We start from the raw sequence: 20,902 nt of genomic DNA on the forward strand, positions 1-20,902 counted from the left end.
AGAGAGAGAGAGAGAGAGAGAAAGATGGAACCAACCGAGGGCGAGGACGAGGGAAACGGAAGATGAAACGGAGATAAAGAAAAACCGAGAGGCGGGAGACAAATCTAAAGAGGCTGTACCGTAATCGAGTTTCGCGTATCTTTATCTGAACCAATGAAAATTACCAAGTTAAAACTATTCTCCATCCTTGGAACAAACTGTCCAAAACTCTTTGAAATTATTATTTTATGTCGCAATGAAGAAATGTTTATCTGTTGTCTCAGAGAATTCTTTAGCAGATATTGTCCTATCATCTCTACCGACCCTCAACTTTTCGATTATTAAACGAAACATTCTATTTCTGTGTAACCCGTACCTGATTTGCCTACTACTCTTTCCCTTTCGTCCCTTATCTTTTCTCCACAATATAGAAATTGTAGAGAGTTTTGGAAATATTAAGGATTTTGCATATCGTTTTCAAATCTCAGTCACCATTGCAGCAGAGTTAAAAAAATCGTTGCTCGATTATAATTATAAACATTATCATAAAACATACGAGGTATATTACGCGTCAAATTTAATTAATCAAAAGGTTAGCGAGGGTGTTAATTAATGTTACTAACGAATATCGATGTCGTCGATGTCGGAAAATAAAAGATTTCTTAGAAAGTTTCAGCGATCTGCTCTGGATTCTTTCGGATAACGATAAACAAATCTGGGATAACGAGAGAAGCGCGGAGACGTCCCCGATCCTTTCCGGGAATAGTCGGTGAGTTGAGAAAATTGAAAAACTTCCCGGTAAAATTGTCCCGCCACTAGAACTTGCACTGAACTTAACCTGTCCCTCCGTCGCTCAATACATTCTAAAAACTAATTAAACTTTGGACATACACAAGAAGAGGCCCGACCACAAGTTTCCGTCGAACGATTCTCAGGGGTGGATTAAGCAGGCGGAGTTCTCGTTCGCAAAAATACTCGCAGCTGAAGGCCACCAGCGAATACAATTACGAGGCTGAAATAATCAAGCTCCTGGCACGTTTTCAATAACATTCTTAGTTCCCAATTAATACCGGAGGAAAAAAACACGATAGAAAGTTATAGACGAAAGTTTCGAAACTCGGAACAATTAATTTTCAAAGTCTCGATTAAAATCTTTTCCACGTTTTTGCTTCATTTTCAGCGAATAAAATACCAGCATATAGATTTTTAACAAATGCGTGCATCGTAAAATACTTCCGCTAATCGAATCAATTTATATACCAGACCTTAATCAACCTTAAATCCTCTTCCGAATAAAAACTTTTCAAACGTAAATTTATGATACTCGAAAGTTTCACGCGTATCAGAGGATGAACGTTGTAAACCGGTGTGGCAAAAACGCAGCAAAAATCTTCTTAATGAAAATCTATAATATTCGACAACTTTGCTACGGTGTGATACGCGCGTGTATAAACAAAATCGTTTATTCGGTCAATTCATCATTTTTCCCTTAAAACAACAATCCACTGGATCAACGAGATCCGACCACTCAATTAAATCTATGCAAAATTCACAAACCCGGCGCGATTCGAGATCGAACGTGTAAACTCGAACGTATCGCGGTGAATCGGAGAATCGAAAGCCGATTCCGTGGACTGGCTGGCGAGGATCGAGAAGACGCTTGACGGTCGAAAGCAACTGTGAACGGTGGATCGCGGTGAAAAGCGACCTCGCGTAAACGGCGTACACCGGCAGATTCGGCAATTAAGCAAAAGCCGGCCGCGTCGAGTGGCAAAATATTTGCAGAAACGTGGCATCGCCGTTCGGAAACTCGTTGGTAGCCGTAACTGGAATGTGAGATATGGCTGGAACTCGATCGACGTCCAAATGAAGCACGCTAGAGAGTCGGCAAGTGCCTGGTCGGATATTATAGACCTGTGAACGAGACTGAGGGGTGGTTTCCGCGTTAAATTGAAACGCTCGAAGGTAACGTCTAATGAAAGCATACGCGCGGAGCTAATATCCACCCCACTAGAATGTAATAATTTCGGAATGGTACTTGAGAGAGAGTCCGTGCTTCTCTCTGCAACAAAGGTTTAAGCACGCGTGTAGCTATTCGGAATCGCGCGCTCTCGTCGTTCGCCAGAATCCGCCTCGCGGCCTGATACGACCCTGCAAAGTCGACACGGACGCCAGCTAGACGATTTATTAAAAAGTTCATTCGATAAACCGTGCTCGGACTGGGCCGCGTTCGCTACGCGTTGATTTCGTTAGTGGGATGGCTCGAGTTCCGAATCGAAAGAGCGAAAACCAGCCAGCAAAATCAAAATTTGCACTTCGACGTGTTTCGCTCCGCGGTAATTGCGTACATCTCCGTTCTGCTTCTCTAGTGCTGCCTACATTTCACTCGCGTAATTTCATTCGCTCGGTGCTATTGAAATCGTTTGAGTTCGATTGAAATTCAAGGCAACTAGAAGATACGTATGCAGATGTTTTCTATAGGTTTCACGGAAAATTCTGCTTCAAGTTGCAGTATGCCTTTATAATTATTAATTTTATAGTCACGAGACGTCTATACCGTTGAGATACGAGTGGCGTAGATTTGGTCACGATCGCTCGGTGTCTAGCAATATTGCAAAACGCGGCGATATTACATAATCCCATGACTCCGTTCATTAACGAAACTTTATGTGCTCTACTTTCATAATTTTGTGACAGTAAGTGAGCCTATATGCTTTTCCTTCAAAGAAAAGTATGAATTAATCCGCACCGTTGGAAACGATCAAGAAGGCAGTAGGTAGATGGTAAATTGACATGTCGACTTTGACTGACCCAGAATGTGTTTTTCGATATTTTATGATGCCAGTTATAATCCTGAATGGACGATATCGCTGCAGAACGATTCGTCCATATTCTCCGATCAAAAAAAAAAAAAAAAAAAAGGAAAAAAACGGAAAAAAACGGAAAATTCAATACAGAAATAGGATGAACGAAAGATCGCAGTTATTGCAAATAATAATGAGAGAGAGATATCGTATCGAAACGCACGAAAATTCAACGAATATCCGGTCGGGAGAAAAAGAGAGTACGACGAGAAGCGCGTAACAAGTAGTCTTTCAAGTTGCACGTGGTGGTAATATAATCGGGCATCGGTTTCATGAAAATCTATCGGGCGAAAGCTTTCAGCGATCAACTGTAATCGTGTATAGGCGGCCAGGCATTTCGGAAAACCGGCATTGGAAAGAGTTTTCAAGAGTTCCAACTGGAGAAGTGCACGCATAGAATGAATTTCACTGGAGGACCATTTCTCTGCAATTGTGTACGTGTACGTCCGTGTTTGTATGTGTTGTGTGTGTGTATGCACACGCGCGCGCACTTTCACACTCTCGTCCGAGGCTCGGTGTTAAAGAGTGGGGGCACGAGAGCATGTGGGTGCTGTAAGCACAAATTGCCACAAATTGGAGAAAATTGAATGAAGCTTACGGCTTAACGAAGGCACTAAATCCTTGTGGAACGACCTATCTCAACATGCAGCCCATTTTCGTGATAAGTGAGCAGATGTCGTGCGTTTAAAACACTCCATTGACAAATCACGATTAGGCTCCGACCATCTCTCGAACTTCCAAAGGAACCAAAGGAACCAGCCGTTTTCAGGTGTTCGCATTTCAAATCTAATTTTTAACGTTTCTGACCAGTCACGTGGTGCTCGAGTTTTCATGTAATTAAAACCGCACCGTGTTGCGTTCTATACACGTATACTGTTTACCGAAATGTTCAATTCAACGCGTTTAAATATTAACTGGTTAATTATAGGAGATAAAGTAGCTCGAATGCCAATTTTTTCAACATAATAATTTCATTTTATTTAAGAGGATTCCCTGTGCTTTCGAGATAAAGCGCGTCGTATTTACATTCACGAGGATCAAAACTATAATCCAACTGAAACTGATTTGTTAAAATTTCTAATTTAGAGATCCTTCGGTTAACGAATCGAACGAAGGCACGATTGCCGACCGATATGCATATTCGTTTTACTTTTCTATGTACCGTTCGACCATACTTCTTTCAATAAAACAGAATTACTTAAACTAATTATACCCTGTTCATCGAGGAACCGGTTACGGTAATCGCGTTTAAAGCGTTCGACGTTGTGGACATTGCTGGTTACACAGAACTCCCATAACGGGCGCGATGCTAATATTTTAAAACGACTCGTAAGCGAGTTGATCGTCCACCGTTGATCGTCTAGCAAATCCAACTTACGTTCGTTTAGAGATATTTCGGGCAAGCGTAACGCCCCTCCGACTTCGATAGGAACTTTCTGCTTGCCTCGAAAGGTCGAAAAGAGGTCTTTTATTGGAGTGGCTTCTCCGTCGTTAAAGACGTGACGAGTTCGCCAAGCGATTATGGAGGATTGAAATCGAACAGGGTAGAAGGGAAACACGAGGATGACAAGAACGAGTCTCAGAGAGAGGTAGAAAGGGAGAGAAAGGGAGCGAGATAGACGCGGAACAGTTGCCTATTTGTAGCGAGCAGGAGACAGACAGTGACGAGAGTCGGGGAGGCGTGCTAGACGTGGAATATGTCTGGCGTATGTGGAGAACCTCGTACACTCCCTCGGGATTGTTATGGGGGGCATACCGGCTTCTGGTATGTAATATCAGAAATTCCTGTCTACCTGTGTGTCGCCTGTTGCCCGTGCACGTTGTTCCAATTGGAACAGGCGGGGCGCACGGTGCGTCGCGAAAGTGGTATTACTTCCACAGGCGTGTGGGCCCAGGTGGGTGAGCCTGAGCATTCGCCTTCTGCTTCGTCGAATATTTGGAGGATGAAACTGCGCGAGTTCTACGACGGAAAAATTAACTAGACAGAGGACAGAGATTTCGTTTGTCCAAACGAATCTGTCCGCAGAACGGTACTGTCCCCTTTTCCCTTCAATTTTGATATCATACGCCGGTTCGTTGTCAGTGGTGGTTTGACTTCAAAGAATCCCGGAAACCATTTCTATGCAATTGATCGAGTATTCTGGTTCGCTTATTCGAACGTCTGTTTCCTCGATAGGCAATCTGGATTCGATACTTGAGAAAATGCTTTGGAATAAATATGAGTGGTCTAAGAAATTGGTTGCGAAATTAGAGAATAGACTACGTAATAACTCGGGGCGTAAAATTCCCGTTGTCGAGTCGAAGTAACGTTAAAGGAATCCTACGTTGGAAAAAAGATAAAGAATTCACGACGTAAAGTCTTTTCGGAAAACGCGCGATGTGTTACACCTAAAACGAACCTCGATCTCGCAGCGCGGAAGGGTAGTTTTAGCCAGAGGCATCGGTAGTCTGCATTCGACACATTGTCAATTTGCCGCTGCTCGTCTCGCCTGTTTAAAATCGATCGCCTACAGGCACATATGCCTCTGCGTGTTTCCGCCGCCCAAGTGTTTCGTGTGTTGCCATTGTTGCAATTCTCGTCTCTTCTATCGTTTAAAGAAACAAAACGAGGCCGGAGAAGGCAAGGAGAAAATTAAAAAGAAATATAAATACTCCGATTTGAACGTTAGCCTCGAAGTTAAAAATACGTCTGATTCGATCGATCCGAGCTACTCGAAATTTTTTATTCTTTCCAGTCGTTCGAAATTCGTTCGACGAATTCTCTGGAAGGACGACAATCTTGATTAAACGATTCGTTCGACTATTATATAACATTCTCCTTCTGACAATTTATATTTCGACTTTTCCCTCCAAAGGTGCATCGAACCTAGGTAATCGAGCTGCCAGAACGCTATTGTAACAATAATTAACCGGTAATAAACTAGTCGCGGAAAGTTAATGTAGCTGGTGACCGAGAATAAAAACTGCAAACGGCGGATATTTGAAATATACAATTGAGTTGTAGCCGAAGAATTCCTGTGGTGCGCGCACGAATCCCGCCGTGCATTCTCTGGTTATGTCTGTTTCATTAAACCGGAGAATTCCAGCGTATTTTTGGAAGCGCAGGAACCAAGCGAACCGCTGGTTACACCATTTTCCATGGACAGTCAGCGTTTGTTCGACCACGCACATCGCCGCGCGGCGCTCGAACGGCGAACGTTTCTCGCCGTTCTCGCTCGACTAGTGATCGAATACTATGGACCACCGACGTTAATTATCTCTAATACTATTATCCACGTATTCCCATGTGCTAACACGAATGTTTTTCCTTTTTTTTTCAAAGATCTCGCGGAATTAAGGTTTGTGCTCGCGCGTTACTTCGCGAATTGAAACAATCTAATTTCTGCCTGTGTGGTTCGGCCTGTCGATGAGCCACTTCGAAAGCAGTACGTCTCGGATATTAACTCTACGCTGTAAATTATCTTCGTATTAATGCAAGAATGCCGAATAGTCGAACGATGAAGCGTTTCTGCCGTGTTTATTAAATTTCTTTGACATCCGCCCCTTCTGGAAGCAATATGGCTTCTTGGTATCTGCGCGTGGCATTTCTGCAAAATTTGCTTCTTCTTCGAGAGATCGTAATTTGTCTTCGAAATATTTTATCGTGTTTAATTGTTTTTCCCACAGTGACCGTCTTTTTTTTTTTTTTTTTTAATTCCAGCGCGCATCGATGGTAAGTTGCGCGTGCGATCGTCGACAAAGCAACAACGATTAACTGCATCGTTATTCTGACAAAAACGAATTTCGGTTATTTGTCAGCGCGTAGTATTTCAACGTTTATTACGAACTTATTTCTACACTGAAATAACCGTTCCCGGTGACGCACGCCGCTGGACAAGTATGAATTTTCGCTTCGACGTTCGGAAAATAAAGCGTTTCAATGTTTCTTTTTCCTCTGCCATTTTTCATGCTACATAAACGGTGCAATTGAATATTTGTAACAACATTTATAAGATAAAGAAACGAGGCATTCGCAGCGAAGGATAAAATAATTTCAATTTCCATCTGCAAATTTTGTTTACTTCAGCTTGCCTATCAGTAGTTGCACCTAACGTATTTTATCCCGAATATTTGTCACGATAATCATAAATTAATTTCTATGACATTCTCACGATGCCATTATTTATTATCATGTAAAATCCAAGAAGCATAGTTGCATCAAAGTATCGTAGCACAAAAAAAACAAAAGATCTGCTGGACCTAACAGACAACTTACTTGCTATTGTAATGCCAAAGATAATAATGGTAATTCATCCACAAGAATACGTATGTAGATCGTGTAGCATCATGTCACGCCATACCAGGAAGATGCGTGAGGATGCTAATCAATAAGTTAAACACACGACGACGTTGTAACGCCAGACTACAATAGTCTAGCATGAACGTACCAGAGTCTCGATCTACTGCCTTTTAACGCGTTTATAACCATTTCTGTCTACGCCCTTGCGCGTAACAACCCCTCTCAACAATATCAAATCTTTCTAAAGTCCCCATGATTTCAAGCGTTCGATTCGATCCTCGTCGATGGTAATCGCTATGTTCGAGGCATTACGCTGAATCGTAATCTCCCTTGAATCGCGATAAACGGATGCGATAGACAATTCCAAAGTTTGGTCGACTATTCGCATATTTAAAGGTAAGAAAAGTCGAAGAAGAAGGTTGCGTCGATAGGCAAGTAAGCAAAGTGATCGCTGGCATATTGTCCCGTGGTTGACGTTGGAAGCGACGCGGCCGACTTCCGTCTTCGCTCGGCGGCCGCTACCTTATAAAAAGGGTAGCTATTGAATTAAAAGGACGTAGTGAATAAAGTGGCCGGGCTACGCGGCAGCGTACAGCCAGGCCAAAGAGGGAAAAAAGGCGAAAGAGGGAAAGGGATAAAATACACGGTGGCTGTCGTTGGTGGCGAAACGAGGATAGAGGAAACGTGGAAAAAAAGTTGGAGGAAACGAGAAGGAATCCTCCTCTCTCCTTCGTTCCGTCTGGCCCCGACGCGCACCCTGCAACCCCCTGCATCCACCGGACGCCGTGCTTACCGGCCATAAAAATAAAATTTCAATAAATCTCCAGCAGAGGGTAAGCTAGTGGGGCATCCAGAGGGCGGGCTACTCGCTCATTGGAGCTGCGTCCGTGGCGGTTACCGCCTACCGCAAAACAGAGACAGCTAGACTACAGTAACCTGGATAGAGTTTACCTCGGATATGGACAGCCCCGCCAACCACCGTAGTCCGTGAGCGAAACTCTGCCACTACCGCTTCTCGATTTCCTTCCGTCGTTTTTTTTCCCCATTTTTACTCTTTTCCTTCATCCCCCTCTTCATCCGCGAGACTTCGTTCGCGTATACACTCCTCTTTTTTCCTTCCTCTTCTTCTTCTTCGTCGTTTGATATCGCTTTATCTTTTCTTATATATTCTTCTTCCCGCTTTCTGTCCTGCCAATCTGTCTCTATCGGTTCTCCAGTCGCGTAACATTTCCCATAAAGCGTTACCGGAAGTACGCCGATCTCGTTGCACCGCTTCACCGATCCTTCTCCCGTCTCTATCAACCCTCCACGTAGACCCCTATTTTCACAACTTTTAGCCTTTCCGACTTCCTCACAGCGTTACAGATTAAACGTCCGATAGACCAAAAGTGTCGAAAGTACCTTCCAATTTTGATCATAAACGCCAAGTACTATCGTTCGCACAACCAATCGTCGGTTGTTTTCCTCCAGCGAGCCATCTTTCCGCCCAAAACCCAGTTTTACACGCGAGAACGAGGCATTCTTAATTACTTTAAATCGCCAAACTTGTCGGATCATCGGCGAACGTTCCCCAAGTTCGAAACGCTGTTTCATTCGGGTGTATGTATCGTTTGCAGGCTCTCCTTTCGACTAAGTACGTTCCTGGCGGCGGCGGCGAGTCTGAAGCACGGCAGCGATTTAATATCACGCCCACAAGCCGGGTACAGGAGTGAGAGCGATCTGGCGCGTGCAACGGGCGAGAAGAAGAGGCCCGCAAAAGGGTGTTTCGCGCGACAGAGAGAGGGACATCGACGGCTATCCTCGGCGGTGGGGGAGCTCGGATATGGCAGCTAGGCAGTCCGCTGTTTGCCTTGCTGAGGCACGGGCCGTTCCATGAACACGTCTCGTCGTGTATACCGCATCTTGTCGCGTTCTATCCACGAGAAATACTCGCAATATCCTTTGGTTGTATATACCGTTTCGTAGCACGCAACTTTCGAGGGTGGCTCGCGGTGACACGCGGATTTTCTGTAACCCCGTCCTATCTGTGTCGGGAGTTGCACTCCCTGGGAGCGGCATGCTCAACAACATCTCCGCCGGCGGTTCGGTACACGGTATTCCCGGTAAGTAATGACAGAAAGGTGCGACCAAACAGTTTTCTATTCCTCGACGAATCCCGTGTGCTGTCGCTTTTGGAGTATCTTTCAAGGAAATTTACGCGGCCAACTTTCTTTCGCGCGATTGCACGTACGATAGCTTTGGAAATCGATTCTGTGAAGTTCCACGATTTTCCAGGATGCTTAGTCGCAGGATAACGTCAAGTAGAGATGTTTCAGAGTCTGCTGAAATTATTTTCTCGTTCCGTTGTTTTGTGGTTTGATTGTGAAAAGTGGGGAATAACGTCCTTTGTGCTGTGCGAGGATTGAGATTGGTTTGGCCATCTTTCGCTTTTTTTATTTCTAAGAAAGGGTATGCCTTGCCATGAAATGTGGACGATCAAAGATTTTTAATTGTTTTACGTACAAGTCCTTTTCGGTTATTAAATATTCTATTTGCGAGGACGATGCTCTGTGGTGGTAGGTGAAAAAATTACTTTTCTTCTCTGTTCTTTAAACGTGTACTCTGAACAGTGTCGAAGCAGAATATTTTTATTGTATCGAAACGTTGAGTGGTTTTGAAAGTAACGGCGGAGAGCAACGAACGGCTTTGGAAACTTTGATTCTTAATTGTATAGGTTTCGTTATATTCAATAACATATCCGTGGAAAGGAATTGCTTAACTGAATTCCAGTTATCAAAAAATGGGGAAAAACTTTAATATCTAAGTAGGTTAAAAATGGTATTTTAAGTGATAAACGTTATTCTTTTGCATAAAATATATTTGAACTTAAAATCTCCTTTTATTAACGTTTAAAAAGTAACATTAGCCGAAAACATGGAAACGTCAAAAATAATACTGCCATTTGCGTTTAAATTTACGGTTGTTAATTATGAAAGAACGATTCATATAATACTAACCACTAAAAATCTGTTAAAAAATAGGCAATTCCACGCTTCTGATACCGAGCGTCCTGAAACGTACAATCGCTGACACATTTAAGCAATTATACTTGCGAATTATATTTTATTCGTTACCTTAACTATCCCCGTTATAGTATAAAATATTCACAAGCTTCATGAACAATAATATATTCATTCGATTATTTATTTTTATTGTGGAACGTGAAGCTACGCTCTGAGAAAGCTCCGTCCGACGGCGCGCGTTCCTTCATAACTACATATATATGCAAAATATCCAATGTCAATTAAGAAGATATAATCTGAATATTTTAGCGATAATCTTCATTAATAATTAATCGACAAATATTTCCTTCCAAGAAATATTTCCTACTGAAATTAATTTATTTTTGTAATTGTAGTAATAATTGGTAACAAAAGTAGATGCAAATTATGCAAAATATTTCGCTCAGCGTCATTCGAATATGTTATCAAATCTTTTTGTTCCTGCCAGATACGTCGTATGACATGAAAAATCTGGAATCGGGATGAAACATTTCTACATATTCTATTCCATTTCTAATGGTTCGAACATCAGTCAATGTTCGTATTTTTATATAAAGCTCTCAGACTTTGTAAAAAAATTTCCAGAAAATTCGAAAGATCGACGAAATACAATCGCCATTCCCATTCATCCCCATCAACGATCATGCAGAAATTATACGTCGCGTGCATCAAACGCCATAGTACACTGTCGGTTTTCCCTGTCGAAAGTCGCGGTACACACGCGAAACAGAAGGGAAAAGTTGGTCGAACGATAAAAAGGAAAACTTTGATTCGATAACACGTGGCGGACGCCTGTTCGCTTCTCTCCCGCCCAAGGAAACCGCTTCTCGAGTTTGATGACCTTAATTACTTCAACGCTGATTACATTAGGCGGGAAGTTAAGGAACGATTTAGAGTTGAGACTAGTGGTAGAAACCGAGCAAAAGCACGACGTGTCGGTTCGGTTAAAGAACAATTAACCGTCGATTTTTGTCGCCACCTATAACCTCCTTCGTCTTAGATTCATTTATCAACACATACAAATTTTTTCCTCTAAAGATATCCAATATTTTTAACGTGATTTGCAAAATATTTTTCCTACCTAGTCTTTTTCTTTCAAAATCGTGACATTCTTTTTTCACAGAAACGTGACGACGACGAAACAACTTCATTGAAAGCGTTAATCTCATTTAAATATTAGATCGATGCATTAATAGTGTATACTGTTTGTGATTTTTCATGTCTAAATGAATATTAGTGGATCGAGTAATGCGATTTATAAATTTATTAATCGAACGTTGAAGAGAGTTATACCGTCAATCGTCAACTTTTTAAATTATCATTAGTGCATGCAAAATATCATTCCTACGACGTCTTGTTATATATTCGAGACTCATCTTGTCCTCTTTCTGATTTGCCAATAAGAAAGTAAGTTAAGGAATACAACGCTTAAAAGAAAAAGTAAAATATATATTAGGTTGTCCGAAAAGTTTCTTTTGTTTCATAAGATGATAATAGATGAACAACAATTTCTGTTTTGTATTATTTTATCGAATTAGGTATGATCTACTCCGTCATATTTCTATTATTATGTTCGTGTATAATTCAATAAACTAATATAAAAGAAAAAACATTGTGCGTCTATTATTTCCTTATAAAACGAAAGGAGCTTTTCGGGCAACCTAATATAAATGGAAAATAACCATACGCAAGTGGTTTCGTCGTCTTAGGATGCCATCCTTTTAATTCGATTAAATAATCCGATAATCCGAACAGGTAGAATAGGATTAAACAATGATTCTTAGCGTTAATGAGAGGCGAACGGTTGCGAAGCAAACAAAAGGTTGCAGCACTAATCCTCGCGAAGCGGCACTTTCGCACTAATCATATCTTGTTTGCCAATTTTTATCAAAACTCGCCTCGACCAATTAAGCAAATTGAATTTGCCAACTCCCGTATAGATTTCATATTTATTTGTCCCTCTTTATTTTTTGTTTTAAATACCTTTTAAATTTAAAAGAATCGAAACTCTCGTTTATGATATTGCGTACCAAAGGACGAACGGTTCGCGACTTTTCCGACACATACTGTTTCATTCTTTATATAAAATACGCTTTTTTTTTGTCGCCGATTCAAATTGATCTTGATCGAGACGAATTAAATTACACGGGTCATGGCGCGGATCACATAGTGACAATTCAATTCAACGCGCTCTTTTTTAGTGCAAGCTTCGCAGCTGCGGCGCAAAATTGTTGGAAAATTCATGGAAGAATCCAGTATCGGCGTTCTCTCTTTCTCCCGCTTTTTCCATCCGTTGTCCTCTCTCTCTCTCTCTCTCTCTCTCTCTCTCTCTCTCTCTCTCTCTTCATCTCTCTTCACCACTCTTTTCGCTGAAACAAAAATCCACGATGAAGAGATCAAAGGAACCTACCGAATTTTGGATGGGCGAGAGCGACGGTGCTCATAAATAGCGGGTCTCGACCAGTAAAATCGAAATAAAATCATCAAGATCCATAAAAATAAAACGAAAATAAAGAACAGTCATAAAGTTCATTCATACGGAGTTCCCATTGAGTAAACGGTTGCTGCACGCTGGTGGTCGCCGAGGATCGTGCCCTTTCTCCGAACCATGCTCCTCGACACTTCGAGATTTCTTCCGCTGTTTTATGATCCTTTCGATTCGTTGACTGCTCCAACTTTTTCGATCATTTATAATTCACACACGCCGAGCATGGTATATTTTTATGAATCTAATTTTCGAATTATCGGATTTTTCATTACTTCCCCTGTCTCTTCCTCTTCTTTCCTTTCTATGTTAAAGTGATTTGTCGTCCGTGTGACCTATAATTTAACGAAAAACGAAGTGAAAAACAGAAACAAAATAAAACTTTGGAGATATTCTATCGCGAATAATGTGCACGATGGAACGCAAGAAATTTCCAAAGTCATGGCGAACGATTCACAGCTATGGTCAGTGAAACATTTTGCAGTCAATATTCATCTGATATACAAATTACATTAACATGCGTACACGATGCATGAGATATCGGTCCGATAAAAACGATTGGATTTTGCACCTGAGATTTGCATAACTTGGTAAAAAGCGCGATGATTGTTCGATCTCTCGCGAAAATATGCGGTTCGATTGGAATTTTCTAACTATTGCCGCGATGTTTCCAACGCCAGTTCAAATTCCAGACTATTTAACGTTATTATGCGTGTACAGTCGCATTAAGCATTTTGGATACACGCCGGCCCAAACGCGCCGTATGAATCACTATTAGCTGACCGGATTATAAAATATCGATGCAAAACTGCCGGGCCGGTCAGCGTGTTTATGAAACCAATAAAATTCCTTGGTTACTATATTATCGTTCCAGTGCAACGCGTGTGACTTCATAACGTTTGATGTACGATCCGACGCTTAATTAACAGCATCTGTAATATCGAGAGGAATGTTACTAACTGCGACGATGATCCTAATGCAGGCGACTTACCATCCAGTGATTTGAGAAATAACAGAATATTCAGGAAAGTTTTATAGTCGATTTTGTATATAGTATGCCCCACATTATTGCAGGCACAATATTCCCGGAAATAAATGTTTGATTTATGCAAATCTACTTTCCAACGGAGAGAATGTGGCTTTAATAATTCTTTCATTGTTGTCCAATAGCATCTTTAGACTCGACGAATCTTTAAAATTTAACGTTCCACTGCCTATTTAATATCGTTGGTTTGCTGGAAGATAACTAAAAAAAGCAGGGTAGGAAACGTTAATGTAGAAAATGTAAACTATTCAAGCATTTAGTAACGAGAACAACCTTAAAATCTGGGTACTAATGATGTCATAATATCAAATCTAATCATATCGAATATATACGGTGATATATTTGCTTACTATTGAAAAATGATTAAAACGATCTTCTTTGAGATTGCATAATACGATATAATGCTCTATTTGAACAAAATTGTCACACTTCCAACAAAGAAAAATACTTCACTTTTACGACCAATTTTGCAGATAGGTAATCTGAAAACTGAAAAATTTTTAAGTACGTCACTCTCATCACACTCACCCCTTATGTGCCGTCCAAATTTCAACTTGCTGCACCGAACACGATTTTTCCACTTCCTCTCCATTGTTCCTCGAGCTCATCACTTGCACCATTGTTTATTGATACTCTGAAAAAATCCCTAGATCAGCCTCTTGGAGGTTAGGAACTAGTTTAGTTGATTACGTAATCGGGTTTGACAAAGCACAACGACGCGCGATGGCCGCGCGATCACCGTGTCCCCTGTGCGGGTGTTTCAGTCGTTCTCCACCCACGCATTCTAGAAATTTCCTACGACCACGTAGCTGCGAGTGTCCGCGCGCGCGAACACGTGTCCGTGTACGATGGCAGATCTCGATGTATGTGTTTGCTCGCCTAGAAGCCAGAGGCCGGTGACGATTCTCGCACCTTCGTGCTAAGTGGTCCGTGCTCCCCTCCCCACCGGCCACTCAGCTTCTGCTCCTATACAAATTTAAACTACATAGAGCAGAAAAGGGAGTGAGCACGACGAGGGGCCGGTGGCGGCCGCGGAGTAACAGAAAACTGTAATGGCTCGTTTTTTTCGCGTTTCGCGTTCGCAGGAGCGAAGGATCTTCATGCGCAGGACCTGAAGAGGCACGAGAAGTTGGACGGCGTGCTGGGAGTGAATTTGGGCACCGGATTGTCTGCCGGCAGTGGCCTCACGCTTCATCAGGAATTAATCATGACGATGCCTGGCACGGGTAAGCGTTTTACCGTGTTCGAATGTGTATACCCGTTTCTTTCCTTCTCTTTCGTTCTTTTTATTGTTCGTCGACGGCCAAGCCCTGATACCGTTCCGCTGTAGAATAAATTCTAAATTTCGCTTTCTCGCGTGCAAGCTATTGACGGTACACTTGGCCCGAAAGGAATGGAAGATCGTATCGAAATCGGCGAATCCAGTGTCCAGGGTGAAGAATTTGAAGCAATAAGTCCGGAGGAGAAGGATTATGCTGATGATAATTGAAAATTTTTAATGATTCTTATTAACAGTGGACGACCAAAGCATGGAACTTGCACAGTAGAATTTCATTTGTTTGAACTTCTCAAGGGACAAATTTATATAATTAGAATTCATGTAACAAGACTTTAGACACGATTTTATTAAAAGATCATATAATAGAAGTTCTCATTCACGTAAATTAGATTCAACCATAAAGTAGAAGTTTATTTAATCAGACACTGACCAACCATATTTAAACGGAGTGCTACTGACCCAAAAAATAAAAATGGGAAAGTGTATAATGCAAGAAGAAGAACAACATTTTATCCATATATCTTATCCGAATGATCATTCAGATTCCCGAAAATGCAACGAAAGCCTATACCATTTCTATTATAAAATTACAAATTGATCATTATATTTACTCTACTGTCTTTAGCGTCAGTTCACCTAGCTGTCTCAATTTCACGGATTCCTGATTAGTACACTTTAATTTAATCGAATTATTCATAAGTAAATGAAGGCAAATTGATTGAATTGAACAGATTGAAAGATTTATTTCCTACCGTAGGAAACGCGGCTGCGATTGGACAAGGCGATGACAAACCCGCCAAGCAGAAACGCCACCGAACGAGATTTACACCGGCCCAACTGAACGAACTGGAAAGGTGTTTCAATCGAACACACTATCCGGACATCTTCCTCAGGGAGGAGATAGCTGTGAAAATTGGCCTCACAGAAAGTCGAGTACAAGTAAGTTTTGCAAACCATCCTTACAGTTCGACGATATAAACTTCTGATGAAAAAATGCTTCGGACAATATTTTCACTTTTGATCAAATGCTCGACAACAATTCTGAGAAAACAGCCGAGGGTAACGAATTAAACGCAATGAAATTCTTTGCCAACAATTTCCCATAATATTTCAACCAGGAATGCCGGTTTTCTTGATTCTATGTCGTTGTTTGAACAACAAGAGACACGTTTAATAGGCATAACTAGGTGGTACCGCGAGTGTCTCAAAATCAATTTCGCTGGCCTACCGCGGCTTTTCGGATTAAACTGAAACTTGGAGTAGCGTTAAGCCTTCACCCTACGGGGTCTCGAATTTTGGTGGACTTGGACTTGCTGTGGGGTAACCGCAAAACTTTCTCGAAACTTTCCGTATCTCTGTGCGTACGCTAAATTCAAAGATCATTGGAATAACCGCGAGAAATTGCACAGGAGATGACGTTATCGAAATTTCAATCATTTTTAAATACCATCCAAATTTACTAGCGTTTATTTAACTGGTCCGGAAGAGTATTGAAAAAGGATCTAGATCATGTGGCTAAACGATCTAAATATTATATTCTATTGTGAGAAGATAATGAGTCCTTTGTACATATATGAGCAAGGTATCTGTTGCACTAATGAGACGTTTAAAAACATGGGAAGTATTTAAAAGTCAGATAAAAGACAATGAATCTCGAGAAAATTTATGACGGCCATTAAAGAATGAAGCGTGGACCGAAGCTTTAAAGCGGAAATTGATAAAACCGATACTCGAGTCTTGACCAGCGAGATATGGTTCGCGCTCTTCCCTCCCAGCCAACAACTGGCTGGAGCTTTTTTAAGTCTCCGGGGCACGTCTAGAAAAACGAAGCTAATAGAAATTCATGAAAATTTTATTCGCAACTCGGAAGCGTCAGTCAAGCCGGGCGTCGTGCTGCATATCAAACAGTTTTTGCTCGTCTTCTTTTTTCCGTGTCCACATGCATGTGGAAAACGGCATGTCTGCGACACTCCTACCGGAGTCTTGATATTTTTCATACGATGGTTATCAGGAAATTCGTTCGCGGTTATTACGAACGTTAATCTCGCGGTTCCATGACATCACGATCGACGTGCTCCAAATATACACGACGACAGTTCGGATCGTTTAAATCCACAGATTATTTTCGTCTACTAATTTTCTTCGTTCCTCAGTCAAACGTTCACCCTCCCTCCCCCCCCCCCCCCTCTGACATCGGATCAACCGATCGCGTAATATATCCCCTAGAACTTTTTTCGTTCTTGCTCGAGCGTCTTCTCTCTATATTCTTCGTCATCCCTCCACTCGAGAAACGTCACGATGCTTTCAAGCGTAACGTAACTTCCTGTTGTCGAGTCCCCGAGCCTCGAACATCCAGTATAATTATTAAAGAACGAAGGAAATCACTAAACGGACGACGAATCGTGGGGAAGGGGAGGAGGGAGAGTCGTCGATGCGAACGAGAACTCGTCGCAAAGCTATACCTCGAGACGCAGGTAGATACGCGTAGGAGAAGTACCGTGGACAAGCCGGTGAGAAGAGGGGAAAGGAGAGAAAAAGAGGGAAAAAGAGGGAAAAAGAGAGAGGGTGATCCGACGGTCGGTGCTCGGGGTTGCTGGCTGCCTAATTGAAAGAGGTTTTCCATGGGCGAGGGTAGACATCAGAGCGAACGAAGCGTTTCCAAGGAAACCCGGCGGCGGGCTCTCGTGTGGAGAGGGCCTCAGGCACCAATGGGGCTGCTAGGGAAAGGCGCCGGCGCCCAGCGTCGCTATACTATCGAGCGTCGCTATCAAAGATTTCTTGACTCGCCATGGCGGACCGCCGTTCAACATTTTTACGAGGGCTGGGCCACCCCCGTGGATGTATCGGAGTGTGCCGCGTGCACACGTGGCTCTTTTGCACCCTGTGCATAGCGAGGTGCGACGCACTCGCTACGATTCATTACCTATTAGTGTTTTAGCATTTTATTCCTTTAAATGGAGATGGTTTTCGATTAATTGCCATTCTATGTCTGTTTCGCGAGAGAACGGTAAATATTTGGTTTCCTGTTTACAATATTGTCTCTTTCCAGTTCCAAAACTGTATACTTTTAGCGGAATTGTTACTATTTATCCGCGATAACGGTTGCCTCGAATTTTCTTGGATACAAGAGAATCGTTGTAATCGTTTCTCCAATTTTAAAGCCTACATTTTTAGAGCCGTAATAGCTTTTACGTGTAGCGATATGAGCTACTTGAGAATTAAACTGATCAACTCCATCGTCAGAGTTTTTCGATATTTTAATATAGAAACACGTAATTACTGTGCGCTTGTTCGAAAATCAAACGATCAACCTCGATGGCTTTATTTCTACTTGAATCGTGTAAAGATCTTATCAAATATGGCTAGAAAACGTCACAGTTTATGAATAAAGTAAGCAGAAAAACGTGAATATTCAATATTGCGATAATACGAAAGAAAAGGGTGCAGTCCCTACTTTCTAACCGGATAAGAGTGCTTCTAACCAATTGGAAAGAGGAAGAAACGCTTTACAAGTAAAACTATCAAAAATTTCGCAAAATACACGTACTCGTTTCGTATAACGAAGGAATGTTCCATTCGGCGTAAAAAAAGAGAGAGAAAAGAACGATAGCGAATCAAAGAATTGGCGCGAGAATCGTGGAACGCGAGCCGCTATTAAATTATGTTCTTAACCAGGTAATTGGCGATACCAAGAATCGCCGAAAGAATACTCCGCTTATGAAGTTTGCAGAATTTCCTGCGCGAACAATCGGGACTTTTTAATCGAGCGAAACAGAGTCGGAACATGAACGTAGCTGCGAGGCCACGGAATGGATCAGGGGAACGGCGTCGGATGCAGCTAAAAATTAACCAACGACCGGTTTTAATGCGATGATAGCGTTGGCGGAGGAAGAGCGCGAGCGAGGAGGAGTTTTCTAATTACCAACAAAATACTTGAAATAGTGTAATGAAATATTACGATTTATCGATCTGTTGTAATTTATTACTACTTGAAAAGAGATGTAATTGCCGTTTCGTCTCTAATTGCTGTTAATTAACAACTATTACATTGCTTGCACGATAACGCATTCGTCGGAACTGCTTTACAATCAACAATTACTTCGGTGCGGCATCACGTAGCCAATCCCCAGAATTATGCGATGCATTCAATTAGTCGTTAATATAATAACGTTTTCAATTGTGGCACTCGTTTAGCGTGACCACGGTCAAGCGACCGGTCTCTGTCTGAGATAAACATCGGCGATGCAATTTTTATCGTGATAATCAGAAATTTAATGAAAGCGAGGCCAGTTCGTATGAAAATCCGTCTCAATCAGCAGCGATAAAATAATCAAAAGCCGCTAACTTTATCGTTAAAAAATTCACGCGCCCCTCCACTGACCTTTCACTTGGTTTAATTAGTAGTAATGGACGTAATGAATCATACATTAGACCGACTTTTATTATTTCAAATAAAATATAAATACACCCTTTATTTGTCCTTTCTTTCATTCACTTTGCTTATTTTCCTTCCTCGCTTATTTATTTCCTCTGTTAGTTTGCTGTTTGCGATTGATCCTCTATACCCTACCAATCACGTTTTCTATATTCCCATATGAAAAACGAAACGCAACGAGATAGAAAGAAACGAACATAGAAGCGAACGAAGGAAATACTCGATAGTCTCTCCCATTCTCCCTCTCTCTCTCTCTCTCTTGATTCGTCCTACGATTTTCGTTTCTCGCGAACCATTGTCTGTCGCGGTCGATCTACCAACCCTCCGATCCTACGAATATTATATTGGAAATAATAAAATCGTGGAGTGCGTTGGCGCGCGACATACGCATTACGCGGGTGTCCAGGGAAAAATGCCGCATCGTCGAGCAAAAGTTCGACGATATTCGAAAATTATTCGTTGCAAAACGGCGATTCGACGGCCATAAATAATTTTGCAGCTCTCGTGGATGCGCGAAAAATGCCATCTGCGGGGAACGTCCAAGGGCTTTTTTTCATCCCTTCTCGAAACCCTCTGCTCGTGACCAGGGGTCAATGGCTCTTTTTGTGTGCGCGCGCGCTCGTTCGCTTACACGCTCGTATCGTGCCAGCTCTCGCGTTTCGTTACATGATTTTAGAAACGTATACACAAACGCACCGTTCCTTACCGTCAATCATCTCTAGAATATTAATTAACCGATCTCGATGCTTCAAATAAAGCTCAATCATTCCGGCGGTGCAGCGATGAACATGTCCGCCGACCCGTACGTGATCGTATACGCGCGCGCGCGCACACGTGTGCCCACGTTCAGACAAAAAGCTTTTTTCAGCCAGACATTTATCGCGAAGCCGACAGTCTATTTTCGGGGACACGTATTGGCGCTTTACGGTTTTAATTACGCGTATTTTAATCCGCCCAGGAGACATTTTCTGTTTCCAGAGCGGCAACCGCGGAACGAGCTTTATTAGACCTGCACACAGCCGATTTAAATTTAATCATAATGAAGAGGCGATTAAAATTGCAATCGTCCACGGAATAGAACCCATAGCGGCGAGCAGTTAACGTCTGCTAACAGGCATTTAACTTAACTGCCTCAGGTAACTGCCCGTTTCTAGGCTGAAGGGTCCTTTCGATTACTACTGCTCAGAAATTTTATGGGACACGATCTTCCGTCGATAGCCACAGCCTGTACGAAAGCTTCGCGACAAAAAGTAGGAAGAACAGAAAAAAAAAAAAAAAAAAAAAAAGAAAAAGAAAAACAGAAAAGAAGAAGGAAACGGGGGTCTGAGGGCGAATTGTCGTCGCCGAACTATCCCATTATGCCGATCGCTCGTTTTCCGCCCTTTCGTTGTCCGTTACCTGTCCGTATCTCCCGAAAGAGTATTTAAACGTCTTAATCGTGGATTAATACTACGAACGAATACAACTTGCAAAGGAAACGTTCAGATTTATGGAC

At 42.0% G+C, this 20,902-nt stretch overlaps 1 protein-coding gene and 1 long non-coding RNA gene across 2 annotated transcripts in view; one reads left to right on the forward strand and one right to left on the reverse strand.

Annotated features, from left to right (window-relative positions):
- Positions 1 to 8,914: 8,914 nt before the first annotated feature.
- LOC126869779 (homeobox protein orthopedia-like) overlaps positions 8,915 to 20,902 on the forward strand; it is a 29,858-nt gene continuing 17,870 nt past the window's right edge. Inside the window, exons 1-3 of the mRNA XM_050626727.1 lie at positions 8,915 to 9,224; positions 14,779 to 14,919; positions 15,730 to 15,911. Of these exons, the coding sequence (XP_050482684.1) occupies positions 9,179 to 9,224; positions 14,779 to 14,919; positions 15,730 to 15,911 (369 nt within the window). The 5' untranslated portion in view covers positions 8,915 to 9,178. The remainder of the gene's footprint in view (positions 9,225 to 14,778; positions 14,920 to 15,729; positions 15,912 to 20,902) is intronic.
- On the reverse strand, positions 10,467 to 12,986 carry LOC126869780 (uncharacterized). Its single transcript, XR_007690998.1, has 2 exons — positions 12,703 to 12,986; positions 10,467 to 12,532 (listed from the first exon to the last, which is right to left on the reverse strand). It is a non-coding gene; the product is annotated as an uncharacterized LOC126869780 (long non-coding RNA).

This window comes from Bombus huntii, chromosome 9 (genome assembly GCF_024542735.1).
Source record: "Bombus huntii isolate Logan2020A chromosome 9, iyBomHunt1.1, whole genome shotgun sequence".
Lineage (NCBI taxonomy): Eukaryota > Metazoa > Arthropoda > Insecta > Hymenoptera > Apidae > Bombus > Bombus huntii.